Source organism: Lytechinus variegatus, chromosome 3 (genome assembly GCF_018143015.1).
Source record: "Lytechinus variegatus isolate NC3 chromosome 3, Lvar_3.0, whole genome shotgun sequence".
NCBI lineage: Eukaryota > Metazoa > Echinodermata > Echinoidea > Temnopleuroida > Toxopneustidae > Lytechinus > Lytechinus variegatus.
The window spans coordinates 30,460,331-30,487,283 of NC_054742.1; the positions used below are offsets into that span (position 1 = coordinate 30,460,331).

The 26,953-nt window shown below is 35.5% G+C and overlaps 1 protein-coding gene across 2 annotated transcripts; it reads right to left on the reverse strand.

The window, feature by feature from the left end:
• Nucleotides 1-10: 10 nt before the first annotated feature.
• Nucleotides 11-16,874, reverse strand: LOC121410750 (TELO2-interacting protein 2-like). 2 transcript variants are annotated; one of them, XM_041603029.1, is made up of 11 exons: nucleotides 16,373-16,874; nucleotides 9,515-9,716; nucleotides 7,689-8,249; nucleotides 6,848-7,077; nucleotides 5,163-5,231; nucleotides 4,619-4,672; nucleotides 4,032-4,199; nucleotides 3,195-3,335; nucleotides 2,733-2,845; nucleotides 1,441-1,529; nucleotides 11-662 (listed from the first exon to the last, which is right to left on the reverse strand). In XM_041603029.1, the coding sequence occupies exons 1-11, from the start codon at nucleotides 16,463-16,465 to the stop codon at nucleotides 508-510; spliced, it is 1,875 nt and encodes a 624-aa protein (XP_041458963.1). In that variant the 5' UTR covers nucleotides 16,466-16,874; the 3' UTR covers nucleotides 11-507. The 2 variants fall into 2 exon arrangements, with proteins under 2 accessions (XP_041458963.1, XP_041458965.1); XM_041603031.1 differs by lacking the exon at nucleotides 5,163-5,231.
• Nucleotides 16,875-26,953: the final 10,079 nt, after the last annotated feature.

Consider the following 26,953-nt stretch of genomic DNA (forward strand, 5'->3'; position numbering starts at 1 on the left):
TCCTTTCCTGAAACAATTGAAATTGATTTTATTTGAATGGTGGATATATCACCAGACACATCATTTAATACCACCTTGTATAAGAAAAATATTAATATTCATTCATCAGGTTCCATTCAAAATTGATATTCATGGAACTTATATTACATGGCGGAGCTGCTCGCATAATCAAAAACTTTTGAAAATTCATAACTCTTATTCTTAGACAGATTTTCATCAAACCTTCATCAATCTTTGTCTCTAATTTTTCTGCTAAAAACCAGATTACTGTCAAGGCGAAATTCCCCCTTAACAAGTTATTGTGCAGAATCAACATTATGTACTTGTTAGGTTGACTGATAAAAAATATTAAACCAGACCATGTACATGACTACTTATCCATATTTTTTTATTGCATACACATTGAAAAATGCTCTTGCTCAGGCTTACCATGATGTAAATGCAAACAAAAAAAATTGGTTGATATTTAAAATGACCATCCAAACATGTAGGAAGCATGAATGTAGGTTAGCTTTTCAGAACATTCTCCAGGCAATCTTTCACTAACTTGTCTTCAAGATTTGAATCCAGGAGCTTTGTCACTGTGTCTTCCACAACTGTACCACAGCACCTCTTCAGCAATGTCATGCACTCGATACACTCTTTACCAACTGTATCTCTCACTGCAAAATCAAACAGCAAAATTGACAATAGACCATGGTTAATGATTATCAACTGAAGACATAAAGGTAACATTGTGGGTGTAGAGGTGCCGTGGCCGAGTGGTCTAAGGCGCCTGGCTATACATGGAAAGTTCGGGGTTCGATCCTCAGCCGCGGCACCTATGCCCGTGATCAAATCCACAATGCTCTTTTATCTTGATTTCAAAAAAATGGAAATGCTATATGCATTATTGGTTACTAGGTGTGCACTTGCAAAAAAAACAACAGGATAATGCGCTCTGTGACCTTTGAGCTGATCATCAAAATCTTATTGTAAATAAGACAATTTAATTTGGAGATAAGGCCCTAGCAATTAATGATTCGCATCTGCTAAGCATAATGCCAAGAAATCGGCACAAATTTCTAAGAAATTTCCAGAAATAGGAACATCCTTAAATTTCATATTCAATACATAAAATATTGGACAGAAATAGGAACACATGGGATAAAGAAAAAAACAGCATTTTCCATTCCCCTAAAATAGGAATGTTTCAATATAATAGGTACACTTGGCAATTATAAATGATTCTAACATTTCTGGTAAGATTACAGCATTGGTAAACTTTCAGTGGTACACTTTCAAATTCTTAATCTTAAGCTCAACAACCTACTTACTACCCAATCTTAATATATGATATTCTTTAGTAGAGGGGGATAGAAACAGCTTTGAGAGAGAAACAGTGGGTTGAGAGCAGGAGAGAAAGAATGGGAAAGAGAGAAGATGGGAGAGATAAGTTACCTTCAGGTGAAATGTCAGTTGGTCCTCTGGAAATATCAAGAAGTAGTTTTAGGAGAGATTTCATCAGGTCAGAACAGTGAGTCATCATTCTGTAAAAAAAAATATTAACAAAAATCAAAGTTGAATAAAGATCATTGGGTACTGTATGAATGAGGCTGCTGAAAACTTAAAAAAAAACATTGACAACTGGAATAATAAAGTGATACTGAGTGCATTATTGGTAAATTCCATGCATTTTTTTTTTGGGGGGGGATGAAAATCTGTTGTCTTCAAACTCATGTGAAAAGTCTGGACAATGGAAGTGAAATAAGAAATGGCAGCTGCATTTTGTTCAAAATGAAACATAGGTAAAAAAAAATATTTGGAAAATTAATCAAGGGATGATATAAATAATACATTTACTGATGAAAGACATACTTATTTTGGCTATCAGGCCTATTATGAAAGAAATTTCATCATATTGCAGCACATGACAACCCATGGAACATTCCTGTTTAAAGAATATTCATTAAACATGTACTTTACTAAGAACACAATAAGAATCTCCTAAAACTTTTTCATACAGGAAACACCCTACAAAGAAAACAAATTAGAGCATGATAATAATGTAACCATTTGTGTACAAAAAGAAACAAGGGTAGCATCAACTTCACACACCCAAAGTTTATAGAAGATAATGCTTCCAGACACAAGAAATGCACATGACCTTTTAAATTCCTTTACACAGGAAAAATTTAATCAGTTTTCAACAAAAACTTTTGGAAAACTTCATATTATTTTCTTTGGTCAATCTCAATATGAGCCTTACTTAAAGTTTGATGCTGTGTACACTGTTGGCATTTCTCTGACATTAACAATCAAACTCATTATCAAAATCATTACCTCATCAAAGACCAAATAGTTTAATACAGCGATAAATACGATAGACTCATAGAATCATTAATTAGCATGAGTAGTAAATTAGCTTAAGGTCAAATATTCAAATGAGGTGTTTAATTTGCTATGTTGCTTTTATCAGAATACTGATAAAAGCAATAATACCACTTATAATCAAAAGTACATGTTGCAAACAAGTTTTGTAGGTAAAACTTTACGCCCACAACAAGGCACGTTACAAGATATGTATTCATTCAAATAATGTACTCATTATTTTTGGTATATTACTTGATTGTCATTTGTGTCGATTCTAAAGAATATTCATTATCAAATGTAAATGTGAATCACATTAAATCACCCATACAATTTCAGCTCTAGGCAAGCTAAAGATTGTGACCCTGTTTCGGTATACATACCGTGGCCATGCTTGAAGAATGACTGCTTGCAGTATCCTGAGAGTGAGGAGTCTACCAGTCTCCTCTGGCCCATCACTTGTTTCAAGGTAGGCAATGATAATACGAATCAATCTCTGTACAATAAAATTATATTACATAAAATTAACATTATGACGATGACAATGACAAAAGTGGCGATGATTATCATGATGGTGGAGGGAATATGATGATGATGAGGTTGATGATGATGATGAAGATGATGAGGTTGATGATGATGATGATAATTATGATGATGATGATGATACTAACAATTTTTAAAGTAGACACAACTGAAAACTGAAACAAATACCTGCTAAAAGTAAAATATAAAATCTGATCATTTCATTGGATCAACTTTTCATGATCTCTTTTTTCTCATTTTCAAGTCTCTGTTTCAAGAACAAAGTATAATATTTAATACATATTTCAGTTTTCAACTCTTACCTTCATATGCCACAGGATGGTAATTCCCATCACATCAATGAAGGAAGGAAGATGCCTTGCGTTAGCTTGTCGTACCAATATCCTCTGTTCACCTTCCATATTGTTGAGTATTATCTGAAGAGCCTTGTCATATCTCCCGAGCTGAATCATAAAACAGGAGAGATTATGATGATGCTGATGTAGACATGTAGAAGTGATTACAGTCAACTCAACTAAGTTGGTTCCATTCAAGTTGCATAATAAAAAGAAATGTGGCCCCAATACATATATCTTTGATATGCATTTCTGTACAAGACTGGACAATGTGATGAAATTTACATGGGTTTAGAATGCAAAGTAATGTATCCAAGTTTGGTCCCTCAAATAGTTAATTTGTTATCACAATATTTTTTTGACCGATGAACATAGTTATTCTAAAATCTGATCGGATCATTGTCTGAAGTTGAACTTTCAAAAAGCACTTTATTTATCAAGAGAATAGAAATTGGATGGACTGACAGACCTGAAAACATACTGCCTCCATCAAAAGCAGCTACAATCAACAGAGAAGAGCTGATTGTACCCTGTCAAAGGGATGACATTCCATTGGATAATATTGTGTAGCAGCTATGTTTTCCCACTCTCCTGAACATATGACTTTTCATAAAAGATTTGGTTATCCAAGTAGCAATATGTAAATACAAAGTGTTCAAGTACCGGTACGCTAAAAAATAACTTGGCGGAATTGTGTAAGCAAGCTTTTTTATAATCAAATTCCTAAATGAATGTGGTTATTATATTGATGCTATCATCAATATTTTATTACCATTATTAATATGGATTCGGTTGATAGTTTACCTTCCTCGGTTGGTCTGTCTTCTTGGGGTCTTTCTCTATGACTTTGAGAATCGCTAACAGGCAAGGAAATAGGATATCAATCAGGTCTGGTTTATGGTTATATAACAATGGATGTAAGGCCTCGTAGATCACTTCTGCTCTCCCATACCATCTCAATTCAGTTGGATCCTTAATAGACACAAAAGGGGTAACAATTAAAACATGAGAGTATTGTTCTCCTGTATATTAACCTAGGCTCTGTAACACAAAGCTCTGCAATCAATCATTATCAACGCCAATCAACATCATTTTTGCAAATGCATTTTGTTGTGAACATCTACCTGTACCAATCAGAAGCATTCTTTCATATTTGTTATCCATTGCAAAGATTTATTTTGTGTTCCGGGGACCCGAGGGGGTTTAGTCCAGACGAAACACAAATTACTAGGATTGATTAACTTGTAAGTTGAATTAATTAACTATTTTTCCTGAGTACTATTAAACCCAAGTCTGTTGGATTATTTAAAAAGTTGTATGGCTAACAAAAATGATCAAACTTTTTACTATTTTTTCAATGCAAAGTGTGTTTTTAGGATACTATCACTTACCACATTATCAATGATGTGCCTCAAACACTGTATTCCAAGTACCTTGTTCTCCATCTAGTTCAATGAAAAGAAAAGGCAAATATGAAATATTCAGACAACTTTAATACACAAACGGGGGGGGGGGGGGATATCTCTCTTTTCCAACTAACCAAAGCACCCAAAATTTGAAAACTTCTACTGCAATAGCAAGCATCTGAAAAAAATGCATTTAATTACCATTTCTTGTTATGAAAACATATTGTTTCCAATATTATCATATTTAGCCAAAATCATAGTAAATTTTTTCAGTAACAGAGATTTTGAAAACAGAAAGCAGAAACGTATAAAAAAAAAGCCTCATGACATGTAAAGGTACATGCAAAAATGATACTAGCATTCAGAATCAATACATATGTCCCTTATAAAGTCATTGACCCCCCCTCCCTCCCCACATACACTATACTTAAAGCCATGTTTTTGAGAGGGAACAGGAAGGGAGGGGAATAAAACCCATTAAAATCGTATCTCCCTACCACACCCCTCAGGAGGAAGGAACACCATGTACCTCATAATCATCAACAAAGAGAAGAGAAGGTGGAAGACAGTGGTCCAGTTGATCTCCTACATACGGATGCTTAAGAAATCAAGAAAAAGAAAAATACTTGTTAAGAAGCCATCATAGCAGATTGTAAGCTGACAGTGAGAGCTCAGTCTGTAGAGTCGTTTTCTCATCATCCAGCTTCAATTGTTTATAACAAAGTTGATCCAACTTGTGCTGTTTCATAGGGCATAAATCCTCATTACTGGGTCCCTCATGGAAAACCCAAGACCGTAAGTCAATTAGCTATTACTGACATTAAGCATTAATGCTTTTCCAGTAGTCAGGTGTACCACTAGTTCACAGAAAAAAAAACTTCTTTTACTTATATAATATTGTTCCAGCTGCTCCACAATGTGAGTAAGAGTTGACTGATTTCAGCTCATTTAGGGTAAACAAGTGGAATGCCTCTGGCCGTCTCACCTGCATCATGCGATTCAACATAGCAGCAGTGCTGACTTTGAAAACTACTATAACTCGCACAAGATGTTCAGTGATACTTGGTTACTCTAATTTCCACGTTTTATGAACTAGACCAATACACTTACAGAGATAGGATGGTAATTCAACAAATACCCCCAATGTGGCCAATATTCATTGACCTCACATGACCTTTGACCTTGGTCATGTGACATAAAATGCGCACAGGATGTTCAGTGATGTCCAAGTTTTATGAACTAGACCAACATACTTTCAAAGTTATGATGGTAATTCAACAAATACCCCCAATTCGGCCAAAGTTCATTGACCCTAAATGACCTTTGACCTTGATCATGTGACCTGAAACTTGCACAGGATGTTCAGTGATACTTGATTACTATTATGTCCAAGTTTCATGAATCAGATCCAAAAACTTTTAAAGTTTTGATTGTAATTCAATAGATACTCCCAATCGGCCAAAGTTCATTGACCCCTAATGACCTTTGACCTTAATCATGTGACGTGAAACTCATGCAGGATGTTCAGTGATACTCGATTAACCTAATGTCCAAGCATAATGACCTAGGTCCATATGTTTCTTAAGTTATGATGACATTTCAAAAACTTAACCTCAGGTTAAGATTTTGATGTTGATTCCCCCAACATTGTCTAAGTTCATTGACCCTAAATGACCTTTGACCTTGGTAGTGTGACACGAAACCATAATAGGATGTTCAGTAAAACTTGATTAACCTTATGGCCAAGTTTCATGAACTAGGTCCATATAATTTCTAAGTTATGATTTCATTTCAAAAACTTAACCTCAGGTTAAGATTTGATGTTGACGCCGCCGCCGTCGGAAAAGCGGCGCCTATAGTCTCACTCTGCTATGCAGGTGAGACAATAAAATGAGGACTGTTATAAAATGAACCTACATCTTGAGGTAAATCTATATTTTCTATAGAAATTTGGTCAGAAATGATAATATGAAAACATTTGATTTTGTATACCCTCCCCCCAGCACACAGTAAGGATTAATGGTGAAAAAGAACTATTCCAAGACAGTGTTTATAAAAATAATTTGAGTGCCAGATATACTTTTTAGCTTTCTAGAGATTAGTGTCGCAAATGGCTACACATCGTTAAATGATTGAGTGTAATTCAAAATATGGGCATATGGGAATGGTACCGTACAGCAAAACAGTAACTGTATAACAAAAAAATAGTCATACCTTCAAATGAGCTAATAACCAAGCAAAAGTATGTTTTGCTGCTGGATATTTCTTCCAATCATTTCTTGTGAGTTGTTGCTTTAATTCTACCATAGCAAGACGAAATGCACCTTTGGGTATCAGTCTCTTGGTATTTACACCATCATTTCGCTTGGTATCACTATGACATCCAGAGAGTAGTGTTGGTAAAGAGTTGCAGCCACATGTACTGGTGAGTTGATTTAGTAATGCTGCAATGGTATGCAATAGAACAGACGAAGGAAGAAATAAATGTAAACTTCGGATAATTGCAAGTACATAGATATGGATATCATTATGGTATGGCTGAATAAAAAAAAACATCAATCAAGTTCGCCATGGAACAATAACATGTAGTAATTACCATATTAGCAAAGTTTCTAGTAAGCTCTTTATGAAATAAGACCCATACCTTTAAAAACAGAGACACCACAGCCAGCTACTGTTTCAGAGATTACGATACAATCTCGATCTTAATTAATCATATTGATTAACATAAATACCATACCTGTGTACGAGAAAATCATACATTTTTTTAATACACTTCATTATCTAACAAAAATAAGAGAGATCAGAAAAAATGATGAAATCATCTTGGAAGGTAAATCAGAATCCAGACTTGATATCACAATTAAGAAAATCTTAATCACCTACTTCCTCTTACTGATCAATCAGAATTCTTTCAAATAAAACAAATAACAATCTACCACACTAAAGGCATAGTCCTGAATGATGACTATTAGGATATTCAAATGTAACAATTTTTTTTCTCTTCAACTGATACAAAACACTTGTAATACATGATCAAATCATATTTTCTCACCATTTGCTGCTTGAAGGCTTGCTTTATTTGTCCATGGATGCTTCTGAGCATGTGATGCACACAAGACAATACTTGGCCCTACTGTAGCTTTCATCACATCTCGTAATAACCTGTCCGAACACTCAAACTGTTCCTCAGACTCCCCTTCAATAGTCGTTCTCTCAGAACCCTCTTCAGTAATACCAGGTGGAAGACTTCCAAAGAGACCAATGCCCTTTGGTCTGATTGAGAAGTGGCTTTCCATTTCTTGGGATACCACAGGAGAGGATTGCATGGATACATCTTGTGATCTGCACTCTTGACTGTCCCGGAAAACCTTATTCAATCTTGGGAGTCTTTGCTCTGCATCTTGGTATCCAACTTGGCATCCATTTGATGCAGATGAAGCACACACTTCAACGTGTTCAGCGTGAGTATCACAGGACCTTACAGCGTTGCCCCTCATTATGTCTTCTGATAACTTTCCCTTTTGAATTGGGCTTAACTTTGACAACAGAAGCTTGACTAAGGACATAGCGGAGTAAGCTAAAGAAGCATGTTCCTTATACTTGTAATCACCAGCTTTGAAAAAAAGAAGAAAAGGAATGCATTTATTAAGGAGGAATCCATGAAACAGCTGATAATTAATTCATAATACATGTACCTGATTTCTCTGAACACAAAATGGCCCTTTGTTTCAAGAAAAATGCAGACAATACTGATTATTGTGCTCAGTTACTTTGCCCAGTATGCTTTCTCATATTCCCTCGCAGGTATATAACTTGGGAGATCAAAGATGTGATAAAAAATTATCTTAGCATAAAATAATCATGTCTGCAGTGATTTCTGTATACTTAAATGAAAGTGTAAGGCCCAAAGCATACAAGATCTTTTGCAATCTGATTTTAAAAGAAATTATAATAGCTTTTGATATGAACATTCAAACCCTATAAAATGTCAATGATAAAAGTTCAGAATATTTGTATCGATACTAAATTCAAAATTCCAGCCTATTTCAAGCCTTCCTGTCAGATTGAAAGCAAAATCATTTCCAAATTGTAATGACGCCATCATTAGCTGCAACTCGAAGCCAATTTTTACTTTACTCTGATCACAAGTCTTGAAGAAAAGCCAAATTAATAATAGCACACTAATAAATATTACACACATGCATTTTCACTTTTTATCAACATGATAACTTTCTCATTTGAATTTGTCTTTCCCTATCTATTTTGGGGGTAATATTCTTATTATTTTGTACAATAAAAGATAAGCCTCTTTTATTGCACTGTTTGTCTTATTTTCTTTCCCTTTTCCTTTTGAGGCCTTTATCAATTTCAAGCTCTAAGCTTAAGTTGGAGGTCTCCCACATTTCAAAATGTATTATGTCGATATATATATTTTTTCTGCTATTTGTTTTAATAATTAAATAAAAATAAATTTTTCAGGTATAAATATATTTCAATTAGATTGTTAGAATGTATGTATGCATATGTTATTAATAATGTCACTTGCTTATTGTTGTTATGCTGATAAAAATGATTACACTTGCATACACTTGTGTATTGGAGTGTGGAAATACATAAATCAAATCAGATTCTAATTTTAATGTTCCTAGCATTATGCTAAACTTCAGATAAAATAATAAACTACTTGGAATTTACACATTTCATGCAAAATACATTTTATCATCGGGTCGTTTATTGTAGGCAGGCTTCATTCAGTTCAGCAAGCATATTTCTCTGTACTATTATGGTAAATATTAATGCAATTCGTAGTTGTGTGTCCAAATATTTTGAGTTCAAACATCCTTATGCTCCCAGGACTAACATCCCAACCCAACTTACCATCTGATTCATGACAGCTGGCAAGAGAGATCTTGGTCTGCTTGATCAACAGTAAGATGACTTGCGTGCAGATATCTCTGAGTTCTTGGTATCTCTTTGTCTTTAGGTCATGATTAGTCCCTGGATGAAACCATTCTGCTGGAGCATGCTGCAGCAATTGCTCAAGGTTCACTCTCTTTTGATTAAGATTACCCGTCTCTACCTGTTTAAATTATAATAAATGTTGATAATTATATTTATTGATTGTTACCATTAATACAATCAAGCAATGACAAAGAGTTTTCTCCCTTTTTTCATGTGTATTCATGAAATAAGGAAGAAAATCATCAAAATATTTGATACTGATTAGGTAAAATGAATACATAACATTAATCAACTACAGAAATAATGCACTGGCATACCATAGTCCCACTCAAGGGTTCATTACCATCATGCCTATGGGGAATCTACAGGTAGGACTATGGTATGCCAATGCTGTACACAGCACACAATTTAAACAAATCATTTAAATATCACTTTTGTGACCAAAATACTAACTTCCATACAGTTAGTAGACTTGTTAAGAGGTTGAACGCTGCATTTTTTAGTACAAATGTCCCACTTGGCACAAATGTTCCTTGAGTCAAAAGAAAAAGATTCATCCAAAGAGACATACTGTCTCTATGCAAATAAGCAAGTAATTTGCATAAATTTGCATATTAGGTCGATATAGTAAAAACAAGTATTTCAGAATATATATTTTACCAGAACTGCCCTAAAATTGGAAATAAAGACTGAGGGTAAGACCGGGAAGAAAATTGACATATAATAATTGGGATATCCTTGTTTATTATTACCTCATTTACATAAATTATGCAAATTATAATTTAAAACAGAGTATCTTTTCATGAATCCTGAACTGTTTTTGAAAAAACAGCAACTAATACACAATGTCAACATTCTACATGAAAGAGAATATATTAGCGAAAACATCGATATGCTTCATGACAGTATTAGTGTCTTAATTTGCTTAGAAAGAGGGCAAATATGTCAAAATGTATGACGTGATATTGCACTAAAACGAGACCAAAACAACCTCTATGTCACAGTCACACTCACGAATCGGACAATAAAGCGATCAATGGTATGTCATTCGAAATAACACAATCTCAACACAATAGCTTCCATCGGCTACTCGTATCGCTTTTGTTGGTGTATCTGCCACACCGTAATCTACGGGATATACGGGCAAAATGCATTTCGGTATCGGTAAAACACTATTAATTTTGTTTTGTTTCTCTTGGAAAATTTACAGGGGACATTGCTTTGCAGTTTACTGCTTTTATAAAACTCTGGCACATGAATCATGACAAATGTATCCTACCTCAATCCATATTTTAACTTTATCAAAATATATATCTTTTGGAGACCCCAAAGTGGAAAACTGCTTTCCCTGCGGCATTCCCGCCACTTTCAAAACCAGTTTAACTTGTATAATTGACTTGGAAAAGACAGATGTATGAGACATCAGTCAACACGTTTCCTGAAGAAAGTTTTTTTATTTTTTTTATTTAAGCCTACGCCCACGGGAGCCCTCCGAATCTATTCAATCCCCTCCCCGTATTTCGACTTTAAATTTAAAAAATATCGTGTTTCAAAACCATCGGCCAGGTAAATTGCGTTATTTGGTATAATAAAGCAACTTTTATATCTATATTTTTATATTTACATTCATCATTACTGATATTATTATAATTATTATTAATATTATCATTATTGTTCTGCCGTTTGTAATAATGCTCTAGCACAGTAAATTATATAACCCAACAGGAGAATGTCTAGGATACACTTTCCCTTTTTGGTTTCATGTATTAAAAAATAGTTTATTGTCTTTAGAACTCTTAAAAGATTACTTTTGCTTGTATTGAAATCTTGGAATAGATTGAGGAGAAAATACTCTACAATTGACATGAAGAAGAGCTGTGGTACATTGAAGAACAGCCACACAGCCCTTTATTTATTCCACTCTGTTAAATTCAAATATTTTTAGGGCCCAATCAGAAGAAAGATGCATTTCTTCTACACATAGTAAAGCCTCTTTGCGTTCTCCTCTAGAAAAGAAAAGAACATATAGAAGATGGTTATATATCTCATAAAATAAGTTCGTGTACATGACGGTGGTCTGTCGAAGTTGCCCAACCGTTTATTTTGTTTTGACAATATGTATTTAGAATATCGTCTAAATGAAGCCCTCATCTGGAAAAGGGCACTTATTAAAGGCAGCATGTACATTATATACATGTAGAGGAGGCCCTGGTACTTGGAAGCGGGGGCTGAAGCTTGTTAAATTTCTTGGGACCTAAAATTTTACATTAAACCTTTTTTGCTTTTCAAATTTTACTTGGATTTACTTGGATGTTGAGACGTAAAGCAATATGCTTATGTGCCCATCAAGAATTGACATCAAGAAATTTAACAAGCAAATAAACAAAAAGGATCGTACTAACACACGCAGCACCCCACCCCCCTTTCCGGAAAATCTTGCGGGGGGCTTCAGCCCCCGCTTCCAAGTACCAGGGCCTCCTCTATATAATGTAGATGCTGCCTTTAATAACTGTCCTTTTCCAGATGAGGGCTTCATTTAGACGATATTCTAAATATATATTGTCAAAACAAAATAAAGGGTTGGGCAACTTCGACAGGCCTCCGTCATGTACACGAACTTATTTTATGCGATATAAAACAATGCCTTCTATGTTTTTTTTTTCAAGAGGAGAAAGTAAAGAGGCTTTACTGTGTGTAGTAGAAATGTATCTTTCTTCCGAATGGGCTCTAAAAATATTTAGATTTAACATAGAGTGGAATCAATAAAGGGGTTTGAGTATTTTAGAGCTTACGTGTGGCTTTTCTACAATATACCACAGCTCTTCTACATGTCAATTGTACAGTATTTTCTCCTCAATCTATTCCAAGATATCAATATATACAAACAAAAGTAATCTTTTAAGAGTTCTAAAGACAAACTATTTTTCAATACATTAAACCAAAAGGGGAAAGGGTATCCTAGGCATGCTCCTGTTGGGTTATAGCCTTTACTGTGCTAGAGCATTATTACAAACTGCAGAACAATAATAATGATAATAATAAAAACAACAATAAATATAATAATAATGCTAATAATAATATTAATATAGATAAATATGAAATATAGATATACCAGTTGCTTTATTATACCAAAAAAGCAATTTGCCTTGCCGGTGGCTTTAAAACACGTTTTTTTTTGTTATTTAGTGTCAAAATACAGAGAGGGGACGGGGTAAATTAGGAGGGATCCCGTGGACGTAGGAAGTGGTGTACCGTGGGTCATGGCATGGGGGGGGGGGGGCACCAGCAAAAATTTTGAGTCACTAATGAGCGCGCGAAGCGAGCCCAGTTGCCAGGTATACTGACCTAATAGAGTAACTTTAAGGACAGTGCCATTAAACGGATATGTATTTCATTGGTCAAATAATGCGAGCGCGAAGCGCGAGCTTAAAATTTTTGATATTCAGCCCTAAAAAAGGGACACTATAATTAATCTTTTGTAATCATGATACGTACCTGTCTCACTAAATAATGTGAGTGCTAAGCGCGAGCTGAAATTTTTGTTAATATTGACCCCAAACAGGAAGATTTTAAGGACTATATTTTAGGAATTCATTAAGAGTATACACATCTCACCATAGTCATCTAATGCGAGTGCCAATAAGCGCTTGCTGATTTTGTTAGAATGACATCTAAACATGCACATAATGCACTTGTAATCATGATTAAAATACCCATCTCACTAATCAAATCTTGCGAGCGCGAAGCGCGAGCTGAAAATTTAGGAAATTCAGACCCGAAGAGGGGCATTGTTTGTAGGAATTCACGAGACCATACGTAGTTCACTTACCATATGATGCGAGCGCGAAGCGCGAGCTGAAAATTTTTGATATTCAGATCAGAAAAAGGGACATTTTAAGGACTGATTCTAGGAATTCATGGAGAGCAGACATATTTCACCAATCCACTACTGCGAAGGAAATGTTTTATATCAAGACCTTAAAATGGGGCAATCACTTTGAGTAGTCATGAAAAAGAAGCATACTATTGTACATAAAACAATAATAACTCGAAGTGCGAGGAAATATATTAAGCAGTATGTTGTATATTGACTTGAAAACGGGAAAATTTAGTATAACAGGGTTATATATCTCGTTAAACAGACAATGCGAGCACCAGGAACAATGAAGACATAGGCCCTGAGCAAATTATGTTTCGTAAAGTTATGAAAAAAAATGTTTCTTATGTAATATAACATTACATAATTACGATATAATATGACATTATACATATAATGAACAATAATATCTTTTTTTCCCACTATGTTTATTTTCCTTTCTCCCTCTTTTTCTCCTTTTCACCGTTTTTTTTGGTCAGCCGATGGGGGGGGGGGCACGTGCCCCCCATGCCCCCCCCCCCGTAGTCTTACGTAGGCTTAAATAATAAAAATGAAATATCTTCAGGAAACATGTTAACTGATGTCTCATACATCTCTCTTTTCCAAGTCGATAATACAAGTCACGTTTTGTAAAGTAGTGGGAATGCCGCGGGGGAATGCAGTTTTGCCACTTCGGGGTCTCCAAAAGATATAAATTTTAACAAAGTTAAAATATGGATTGAGGTGGGGTACATTCGTCGTGATTCATGTGCCAGAGCTTCATTAAAGCAGTAATCTGCAAAGCAATGTCTCCTGTAAATTTTCCAAGAGAAACAAAACAAAATTAATAGTCTTTTACCGATACCGAAATGCATTTTGCCCGTATATCCCGTAGATTACGGTGTGGCAGATACACCAATAAAAGCGATAAGAGTAGCCGATGGAAGCTATTGTGTTGAGATTGCGTCATCTCAAATGACATACCATTGATCGCTTTATTGTCCGATTCGTGAGTGTGACTGTGACAGAGGTTGTTTTGGTCTCGTTTTAGCGCAATATCACGTCATACATTTTGACATATTTGCCCTCTTTCTAAGCAAATTAAGACACTAATACTGTCATGAAGCATATCAATGTTTTCACTGATATATTCTCTTTCTTGTAGAATGTTGACATTGTGTATTAATTGCTGTTATTTATAAAACAGTTAAGGATTCATGAAAAAAATACTCTGTTTTAAATTATAATTTGCATAATTTATGTAAATTAGGTAATAATAAACAAGGATATCTCAATCATTTTATGTCAATTTTCTTCCCTGTCTTACCCTAAGTCTTTATTTCCAATTTTAGGGCAGTTTTGGTTAAATATATATTCTGAAATACTTGTTTTACTATATCGACCTAATATGCAAATTTATGCAAATTTCTTGCTTATTTGCATAGATACAGTGTGTCTCTTTGGATGAATCCTTTTCTTTTGACTTAAGGAACATTTGTGCCAAGTGGGACATTTGTACTAAAAAATGCAGCGTTCACCCCTTTTTTTGCAGTTAACAAGTCTACTAAGTTGCAATTTATTTTTCATAAGTAACTTGGGAGTAATTATTAGGCATATTAGGAATATTAGGCATATTTTTGTGTATGCCCTCTATCGGTGGAAAGTAATATGGCAAGACTTTTTTTATTTTTAATTAAGAAAAAATAATTTAAAGAATCAAATTTACCTAAGAGCCAATATAATGAATAGCTGTAATGGAAACTGACAGCATCAAAAAATCAAGCATTTTTCCAAAAGAAAAAGAGAAAATAATCCAAACATTGTCAACCTTATTTTACCACACATAGAGATGTAACTGAGAACAAGGTTATATCATAACCTTTTTCATTGAATGAGTGCGTTGTACGGTATGTCTACCTCGAGCGAAGTTCGTGCAGGCTCCACTCCACTTCACTACCGTTACACTACACTCCATCTATCTATCTGATATTCCGAGTGACAAAGGTGGGATTTTATGGGGGGGGTCTGTGTAACGTTGGCGAATAACAAAAGGAAACAAGATGGCGGCGTAAACATCGGGCAAGTCTTTTCTGTCTAGCCATTATATTTTCTCATTTTTTTTTATGAATTCTTCTTTAAAAATAAAATCGATGGCGCAAAAATGTTGGAAATGAAGTTGCATCCCATGTACAGGATTTAGGGCTAAATCTTTTAGAAGGAAAGTAGAAATCTTGGGGGCGAAAGTTTCAGGTTTTGGCGGCCTACAGTGCTACACGCACGTGAATGGATAGGGATACCTGGCTTCGTTGAGATTAACCTTACGTTGGTAAATGATTTTTACTCTCTAGAAGCCTCCTGGCTGGGGGGGGGAATATAAAATTCATGCAACATCACAATCTTTAAAAACAAAACCAATATTCTTACTTTACACCAAGTTTCACTCCTTTTCCATGCTTCTATCAGTCTCAAAATTGATTTAGAGCCAACATGAAGTTCTCACACGTATAAATAATTCGCTGCCGATTTCAAAACATCGCATGCCCGCAGGAGGGTCTGAGCTCGGACCGGACTCGGTAACTCACGCATATCGCATGCGATACCGCAGAGAATTATTTATACGTGTAAGGAACTTCATGTTGGCTCCAAATCACCAATTTTGAGACTGATAGAAGTATGGAAAAGAAGTGAAACTTTGTGTAAAGTAAGAATATTAGTTTTGTCTTTAAAGATCGTGATGTTGCATGAATTTTACATTTTACCCCCATAATATCCCACCTTTGTCACTCAAAATACCAGATGAAGTTCATGGTCTCGAAGTTCGGGTAGGTGGAGCATAGTGGAGTGGAGCCTGCACGAACTTCGCTCGAGGTACGGTATGTCAAGACTTGATTTGGCATTTGCTGAATTCTCAATCTCACCTCTTCCCAAATACGATGCAGAATCTCCAGTACAGCAGATGTACCATCACTTTCCGATATGTTAGATGTTGACTGACTGATTTCAAATTGCATCTTGAACGGGGGTCTAAAACATTAAGATCTACAAGAAGTCTGGACGGGTGAACGAAGTCGAAGCGTGCCCGACAGCATGCAATAATCGGCAGCCAGCTACAGTTCAACGACGGTCACAACTGAGCCTGACCGCCCGCAACTGCCGGGAGAGGTTTTCTTGGAGACGCGGTCCAGGTACCCGGTACGGTACGAACGACGGTCCAGTGCAGTGCTCCCCGACTCTTTCATTCCCATGTGCTACTATTTTTGGCAATAATTCAACTGGTTCTTCTGTAGCTACAGGACTACATAGGCCTACATGAAAACAGTCTAGTTTTCACATGAAATCAGAAGTTGTCAAATTTGGCCAAGGCCAAGCAGAAAGAACGGAGCAGAACTTTCGATTGCTAGCATCTCTTGATGTGTATGGTGTCTTACATGGGCCAAATAATAATTTCTGCACGAAATGTACCGGGTGCATTCACCGAAGCAAAGATACTACTATGGAAGCTTAAAAGTGCCACCGAGATGTTGAGATAATTATCTCGGGAAGTCGATGTTGACATGATGAGATCCGGGATCTTGTCATCTCAACATCTCTTCTAAAAGATGTTGACATGATGAGATCCAGGATCTTGTCATCTCATCATCTCTTCTAAAAGATGTCGACATGATGAGATCCAGGATCTCGTCATCTTATCTTTTGCTATCAAGATGTCGACTTCCCGAGATAATTATCTCAACATCTCGGTGGCACTTTTAAGCTTCCATATACTACCGAAGCAACGTGGAGAGTTACATATTGATGCAGAGGTTCGAACTCTGTCTTTCGGACAGTGACGTTAAAGGTTGGTCTCAGACGTAGATAATTATATTTTATTGATACACGTCTGTAATACTCAATATTGGGGGTGCTGATTAAGTAAATTTGACAAGCAAATAAAAAAGGGGAGGATATACAACATGAAGGTGGTTTCGGCTCCCCAGAAATTTGACAAGCAAAAAAAAAAAAAATTCGTTCATTTGGTTTTTACATTTTTGCCATTTACCATACCTACCAGATTTCCAGGGGATGCTACCTGTGGAAAATAACAAACGCAGCACCCCGGGCCCAAGGAAAGTCTCGTGGGTGCTTCACAACCCCCAGCACCCCTGCTTCTCAGGGCCGCATGCCTAATATGGCCCAGTGGCGTTGAGTCCAAAAAAAAAATTGAGAGGGCGAAATATGCGGGGAAATATGATGTTTCGAGCAAGCAAAAATTTCGACATATTTGTTACAAAGATCCAATTTTGTGATAGATTTTGATATAATATTTTAAAAATAATATATTTCATCCTTCTCACGTGTCAAAAAAAAATCATAAATGATTATTATCCCATAAGATAAGGAAGAATTTCATGAGATATAAGGCCTTAATTTAGGCAACGTTCATTAGTTCGAGTAGGTTTTGATACACTTCTAGGCCTATTATACAAACTCTAAAAGATACGTCTCTCTGCTATATTTGCAAAATCTTGCGTTTGTGCATGAGAGGCGTTTGGCCGCCTGGTCAATCTGAGAACAACATAATTGTGAAACTGCCCCATCTACGACATGGTTTATTATTTTGAATGACGATGGTTTGGTTTTTTCCATTGATTGGAACATCTGCTCGATACACGGACTTATACATCGGATCCGTATTTTTTTGTTGAGAAAAGTAGGCCTAGTGGTGCAATTAGCAAAACAAAAACTTGAGGGGGTAAAACATAGCATAAAGGGTGAGGTTTCTAAAAGCTGCGAGAGCGAGCAAAGTTACCGAGACAAAACTCTGACCGTTTTTTTATTAAAAACCCGATTGTGTGTTAGATTTTGACGTGATATTCCGAAGATGAGACCATATTTCACCCCTTTTCCTTTTCTGTCTTTTCTTCTTTTTTGTTCGTGTGTAAGATGGATTCGCACTCCCACCCCCTCTTTAAAGTCGGAAACTGCCAAAAGTGGCACGTAAGTGCGTATAATTTTTTTATCAACAACTCCATCCCCGAGTATATGGGTTGGATATATAGACTAAATAATCAGTCGTTTTAAAACCCCTTGTCCGATTTGTAACCGTGTAGAAAAATATACGTTTCTATATATTACCATTATTGTTATTTTGTCTTTATGCCGTGCCGTTGCGTGTGCATCTTTTTTATCCTGTGGCCTAGAAATATAATAAATGGATGGGTAATTATTCATCATCATTTTCTCTATTAATGAAATAGAAATTCACGTTTGATTGATTTAATTTTTTTTCTATTTATGCATTCAAGATAAATATGCAACATAACATCTACCGTAAGGTGATGCATTTAAGTTTTACAAAACAATAAAACAATAGTCATAATAAAGCAATGTAAAACAGATATCAACAAGAAGCAATATTCAATTAAAAGAAACTATCAGTTAAAACAAATGCAGGAGATCGCCATCGTGAGCGGTTAAGCTAAAAAATGATGGCGGCCTTGTAAAAATAGTACATAAATGTCTTTCTTCATTTCCGGTGTGATTTCCTTGCTAATATTGATATTTTGAAAATCATACATATATTTTTTTTTTCTTTAAAGAGTAGGCCCATAGATCTCTCTATATCAAGTAATTATGGCCTGAAAACTAATGGCTGGTAAATCTATTGTGATGGGGTAGGTCCTCCAATGGTTGAACTTGCAATGGTAAACTATAAACATGATACGGCCTCTCTGTGAGGAGCCCAACCATGGAAATCATTTCATCATGCTTGTCAGCAGTAGCGTATAGCTGGGAGGGGAGTTTTTAGGAACACTGGACCCATAGGCCTAAAAGTTCCACGACTAATAAAAGTAGAGGGAAGAAAGAAAATGGAAGAGAAATTGATGGAATGTGACTACAATCTTATTAAAATATTTTGTCAAAATATATTTTTTTAAAAAGTATATTTCCATTTTCAAAATGTAATTTTTTCTAAGGCATTCTCCCGAGTATTTTTAGAATTTTTGCCCCATATCCACCATAATGTGCCCCCATCCCCTTATTGCGCTAAAACTGGTAAGACTACTATTTGCAGTGTATGCCCAAACTACAGGGTGGACGTTCTGAACATCTGCATGTATTTTGCTGAAAAAAATATGTCAGATCTAATGGATGAATAAATAGGGAATAAACCAAACACACGATCTCATGAAGATGAATGGTTTCCAAACTAGATTTGTCATTTTATGCCAACTGATAACACGCGTTTACTGTTCCTGTTTCATTTGGATATAAATCTTCGTTTTGAATCAAGATTGCCAATGACTGCTAAGCTTTTCTAGAAATCTAAGCAAAGGGCCGGAGAAAATGGCTTAGATTTTATCGGTGAAAAATGGCTCTAAATGACAAATTGCAGTTATTCAGATTTCCATCAACAATACGTCAGAGGTCAAAATCCTATATAATCGCGTCACAAAAAATCTGGATACGAAATCATCTCACTACAATGAGCTAGTACCCCCAACTCACAATACTAATCAAAATCATTCACATCAAGATTATGATCATGGTGTCTCTGAAAAGATTTTTTCATATAATGGACCCAATGACGACGCGGAGAAGTTAGAGAATAGCCCCCGTTCAAAGAATGTTTGTTCGGACTTAAATCACAATAAATCACAGATTTATCAAGATTTTGTGCACGGAATCTGACTATTATCTCTATACCATGCCTGTTTAGTGTATGGCAAGGATGGCTTTAAGTTTTTTGGCATGGATTTAAACGTTTGTGTGATATATATCGAGTCAATTCAAGGTCATAAGTAAAAAGAAAAAGTAGAATAAGACGTACTCTATATAAAATACAACGGTCAATATCTTCATGACATCTTCCTGAACTTTTTTTTATCAATAATGTTTCCATCATGTAAACTAACGTTTTTGGTGATATTAAATTGAATTCAAAGCTCTATGTTTTTGCATGTGCGATGATCGATCATTCCAAACGCCCCTTTGACATTTTAAATCTTCAAGACTGAAAAAAATCATATACTAAATAATATAATTTATTGCAACATCTCATCATTGGGCCAAATCCATTGAAACGCAATCCAGCAAGTGTTGCCATTTGGTGAAATGTTTCAGCAAATTTTGGAAATGTGGAATTATTTTATACGTATTATTTTATTGAACTCCTACCAACAAGCAATACAATGTCCATTTTCGGGTTAGTATATTAAACATTTCAGTTAGCGCTTCACGCTCGCTTTCAATATTTGATTATGTATACGTCCTCTCTATGAATTTCGACGGACAGGCACGATATGTCCTTTTTCAGGTCAGCATTTTCGAAACAATAGTTTGCATTTTGCGCTTGCCATACATATTAAGTTAGATACGGATCCAGTTCATGGTTACAAAAAAGTGCTTAAAATGTCCCGACTTAGGTCTTAATCTCAAAATAATTTAGCTCGCGCTTCGCGCTCGCACTATCAGTGAGATACGAATCATAATTTGATTAGTGAATGCGTATCATCTCCATGAATTCAATTAACATCAGGCATTAGAATATCCAATTTTCAAGTTTTAATCTCCAAAATATTCAGCTTTTTCTCTCGCCTTTCAAACACAGGATCGTGGATTCGAATCCTAGCCATGGCATGTTTTCCTTCAGCAATAAATTTATCCACAATGTGCTGCACTCGACCCAGGTGAGGTGAATGGGTACCTGGCAGGATTAATTCCCGAAAGGCAGCTCGAGCTAAAGCCTGGGTAATAATAATAACAACAAAATGCGCCTTGGAATAGATTGTTTCCAGATATGGCGCTATACCAATGCCAATTATCAATATTGGTAGTAGTAGTAGTATTATGTTTATTTTTATCATTCCATCTTAAATACATAATCTTGTAAAGATAGAACTATCAAATAATGTTTGAACTTTAGTCTTATGAGACTTTTCCCACTATTACCTCTGCAAACAACAAATCGACGAATATATTTTCTTCGCCCCACAAACACTACCACCACCACCAGAATCACCGCCACCACCACCTCATACCATTAGTACAACCATGGACCCTTGGTTCTATCGAACACCGCCATGACGCCAATGTCTAGAAATGATTGATGGCCCGAGCCTCACAGTCTCTTTTCTTTCCCATTTACCCTCTCTCGTCATCCATTCTTTTCTCTTTTTTCCCCTTCGTCTTTTTCCCCTTTCCACGAGGGTTTAATCTGACACCCTTCTTCTCTTGGTTTCTGTGTAAAAGTTATTGACCTACCGAGACCCTGGGGGAGAACAAATGCTTTTCAAAGTTCATTGTCAAAAATGACGTAGGGACTTATTTCTATAAAATGAGGGACTATATACCGTCAAACATCTCAACCTCTAGTTCACTTTATCGTGAGCTTACATGATCATGATGACTGACTATATGTATATTCGTACAATGATGTTAAGTTGTTTCAAGCTTGCTTACGAAAGCTACAAATAATTCTGCAAATGCTTATCAGAACTTTTATCATTTTTTTAATGTGAAGTCGAGTCATGTGAACTTGTTTTTGGAACTGACTGCCAAACCCTACGCACACAGAGGGGGCCGACACAAGTGCTTTAAAGTCGCGAACGAGTGATTTTTTTTCCTTCTTTAGATGATAGATTTTTACATTATTATTTAGGAAATTATATCATACCCCCTCCCCCTCCCATCTACATGATCTATACGCCAGTGACAACACTATAGTGCACACTCTGGTGCTGAATATACCACAATATAGATGTTCATAGATTTATAAAACTTCGAGTCGATGTTACCGAGATTATATTATATAGGCCCTAAATCAAAGAGTTCTGCGTCGGCGTCATAATGTAGACACAAAAGAAGACTTGATAGAAACGCCGTGAGGAGACATAATTTTCCAAATTTTCAGTCACAGACCTTCTTCAGCGATGATTATATATATGTACAATTTGATCATCACAAACAAGCGTTACTATATGACTATATTTGTTTTTATGAAGGGCGCGCATCCTCAGCCCTGCCTCAGCCAGTCATCATAGCAACATCTGTCTGAAGATGCGCTCTCTGATTGATCTGATACCACACATTGGAAACTCCTGAAGAAGACGAGGACCGTCGAAAATTCGAGTAAACGATAATTAATGGAAATTTTATGCATAATCACCTCTTACCAACTAATCGTATCATTAAGAAATCTCTAAGCAAATTATAAATGTGCTTATATTGTTGTGTTTTGAGCCTTAAAGCTTTAGATTGGCTTAAGTTTAGTTATAGTTATTACTGGTATTTTGTAATTTACACACTACTTTTCTTTTGCCAATGATTAATATTATCATGTGTGAATTTGAATATGAACGAGTGATGTTATCATAAAGATATCAATCCTTGTAACAATCATACAAGTTACCTGATTTAATATATTACGCTCTAAATAGAGGGGAATCCATTCAAAACTTTTCAAAAGAAAACCCCGCTGATCTCTTGTGTCAATTTTGGCGTTTTCTTTGGATAGAGACGAGATTACATTGAATAAACTCGTTCATTTTGATACCCTAGAACCGCCACCTAACTGTGGTTGGACCACCAAAGCGACAGGCTTTGATCGTCATTTTCTTAACACCGTGTGAATCTTGTATCCACCCCCTAAAGCTAAGCACAATACTCTATTCCTTGAATCACATTCGTGTGGTCTTCTTTTCGCTTCTCGTCCAGATCTTTCGCAACTGAGGGGATAGAGATGGGGGCAGTGTCCCTCATTGCGGGGTAAGTGTCGACAGTTGAATCACCCTCGATGCTGCAAACTCCAACACAGCCATCGATCGACCCTCCCCCCTCACTCTATCCGAGATAATTATGGTTCCATGTATACAAACTAGGGAAATAAACCCATTTCAAATTCATAACGATTTTATTGAGTAACTTTTACGTTACGTATTATGTATCTTAATTGTATATACATGTAATGTGATTTTAATATGTATGCACGGACGTTCAGAAGAACAGCCATTGGCTGAAGTTCGTTTACCGTGTTGAAATAAAATAAAATGAAATAAATCAATGAAATATGGTATAGCACTTTTTCTAAAAAAAAGTTAAATGCATCTCTCTTGTATTACCTATCATTTGCTTCAATCTGCTTCCTCTTTAGTCTACCCCCCCCCCCCCAAAAAAAGGAAGAAAATATCAGATTTGACGTTGCAACATTCACCAAAGAAAGTCGTTCAATGGATCTTTGCGTGACCGCAAACATCCGTCTGTAACCGAGACGAGCTCTCGCATGACCGCAAGCATAGCAGACAGACAAGGACTAGAAAGGTTTACTTCATGGTGGCATTGACCATGATAATCTGGTAAAAAGTACGATCACAACCATGGTCATGGATTTCTTCGAGGGCGTTTCGCTTCTTTTATACGATCACCTACATTTGCACCTTCACTATCACCTTGCGTGTACCTTGCGAGTGTCTTATCAACACCTTGCGAGGACTGCATCGCCTTAGTGAAGCAACCAGTATCTCACTTTCTAATATACTTTATCAAATTCACAGACGAGTGAAACGAGCGATCAAAAAGATTAATTTTATTTCGATATGCTATTGGTAGGTTGGTTAGCTGCGTTTCCAGGGTTTAGAGTGTTGAGGTTTCAGTTTCACTTTTGGCTTATTTTCATATCTCACAACATACTATGTAACGTCCATACAAAAACAATCAGTCATTAATGACAAAATTATACAATCCACAATAATTCGAGTAGGATTACTATGGATTTCATCATTCCTTCTAAATAAGGGAGAGACATTGATGGGTAATTCCTTTCTTGAGAGTTGAAACCTAAATATTCCAAGGTTAAATGTATAACGATAATGGATTTGTAGAGCATTACATGAATAAAAGGGTGGATTAGAATGAGCCCCAAAACTTGTATTATTTTTGGATATGTCAAATTTTATTAACATAAAGTTTTGAAATGTTCCCCTAAGAAAAGATACTGTATAGAATTTAAATATGGCAAGATTAGAGTGGAGTATAAACATGACAAGACACGGATGGGAAAGAATGAAATAAGTTTGCGAAGGACACCAGTATTTCTGATTATATGTTTACTCATGTGATTTATGTGAGCTATCTAAGTTAATTTGCTATCGATACATACTCCAGGAAATTTTGTCGTGTCAAAATTTAAAAAAAACCAGGTCTGGGTAAATTAGCGATCGTATTACTGAATAAAATATAATTTGATTTTTTTATGTTAAGAGATGACTTATTGGAATGGATCCAGTTCAGAAAAAAAATCAGTTCATGATTCAGTTTACGTAAGAGTGGTTTTTGGATTTTTTGTTAGAGAGGAATATATTGGAGTCGTCTGCAAACAGAAGGGATTAAAGGACATTTTGAAAGTCATTAATGTGAATGAGAAATAACAAAGGGCCTAGTAAAAAACCCTGTGGTAATCCGGATGTAATAGGTTTCTTCCGAGATTCTTGATTTTTATATACAAACTGACGGTTAAATAGGTATCTTCTGAACCACTCTAAGGCTTTCCTACGTATTCCAAAATTTGATAATTTAAGAATAAGAATGTCATTGTTTATTGTATCGAAGTCCAGAAATAAACCAACAGTATAGGAAAAAAGCGTCTGTACATGTTGCTATTTTATCTATAAATAGAAACAATGCATGGATAGTTGAATGTTTCTTTCTAAAACCAGATGAACCTTAGATAAAACATATTTATTTAGAAAATTTACAGTGATCTATTTTTGATCATTTTATGGGAATCCATGATCCCATAAAGGGTTGTCGATGTTCTGCAAACGCTCACAAGTGTTAATCTTAGATATTTTCAATAGAAGGTTAATCGGAAGTCGCCTAGAGGGTGTGTAAAATAAGAAGATATTGGCCAATCACACCTGATTTTTTTTAATACCATTTAGCAGAACCTGAGTAAGTTTCACTCTCTTAAAAGATTTACGCAATATTTGATAAAATGGGAACATGTATTTTGGTTGGATAAAAAGATACCAAATATTTTTGTGAATTTATGCAATGTTGCGTTGAAATTTACGCTTAAAACATGCATTTAGCCCAATATTGGGTAAAACAAAAATACCCAGCAAACATGCATGTTCCCTATCGACCCAAAATTGGGTAAAATTTTACCAAGTGTTTTAGAGTGCATGCAGTGATAATATGTCACAATTTACCCGATTTTTTTTTATCAATAACAAGCCTGATAAACATTTTTTATAGCTTCGGTATTTGATATTCAACCTTATCAACGGATCCAATTCATTTGCACAGTACATGGACGTGTTTAGAACAATCAGAGTAGTCAAACGCAGTCATACTTCTCATGAAAATGAACAGACTTTGTGCAAAAAGAAGTTGAGATACTGAATGCTGAATATTGTAATTTTCATCATCTGCTCAATTCCAAGTTATACTGAAATGTTTTTTTTTACATAAATATTTATATACATGTATAATTTCATCATGGCATTTTATGAATTGCGCTAACCTCTTGAGCAGTGATTATTTACAGTAGGCCTACTGGTTGTAAGAAGGTATTGATGATGAGACACGCTCACTATTGTTTGTTGTTTTATTGTATGAATTTTTTTTTCTTGCTTACAACTTCGATCGATGAATAAATAAAATCAAAATTGTAACGTAGTATAATTTAATCACGAGCTTCTTGATTTTCAAATTTTACCAAAGTATTTGATATCCTACATAAAAAAATGCTTTATTTCTGAATCAAATTTAAAGCTTTTATTCGAGAATCCTTTTTTTTATATAGGCCTCTTTAAATTGCATGACTCTAAGGGCAAGGTGAAAATATTTTTGAAATTGAATAATCAGTAATCCCGATAATACATTATAACTTCTCACTTACCCAATACATTCAATCAAAACGACCTTCCAATATCAATAAATAATTTATTGCAGATTTATTATCCGTCATTTTTAATAGATTCTTTCTTTACAATTTTTCATTGACACTTTCAAGCGGTAAAAGGACAGAAGGCGGGAAGTCCATCCATTCGCCCACCATTATTTTCTTTTCAATAAATTTTTCAGAAAAGTTTGCTCGAATATCAAAAAAAAATCCGAGGGGGCAGTGGGGATTAAACGGTTTGAATACATCAATTTCAATAGAGCGACCATAATTCCTCTATTTGATGAAAATTTCACCAATACAATCAAAAGTTGTCTCTCTAGCAAACACAATTTTACGGCCAATCGAAGGATTTATTCGACATTTCTGCTTTGCCTTTGTCAAAGTGTGAGTTTGGAACAAGTTAATGTTTTCCCAGCAAACTCTCATACACCTTCGTGATCTGAGCTTGTGCACCTGCACATCACTCACGCATAGTTCCCATTGACGATTTTTTTTTGTCCACAGATATTAACGAATCAGTCTAGATGATCATATGGCAATATGGGGGGGGGGGGGTAAAGCATGCCCCATCTCACACACGCACCCTTGCAGAAAATTGTGGAAAAAAAACATT

Bases quoted from the DNA above. Each gene is read 5' to 3' on its own strand.
- LOC121410750 (XM_041603029.1), bottom strand. From the start codon at position 16,465: ATGCAATTTGAAATCAGTCAGTCAACATCTAACATATCGGAAAGTGAT. The intron at 4,200-4,618 runs GTAAGTGATAGT...GTGTCTATTAAG, and splicing joins GGCACATCATTGATAATGTG to GATCCAACTGAATTGAGATG. The intron at 663-1,440 runs GTAACTTATCTC...TTGATTTTGCAG, and splicing joins AACTGACATTTCACCTGAAG to TGAGAGATACAGTTGGTAAA.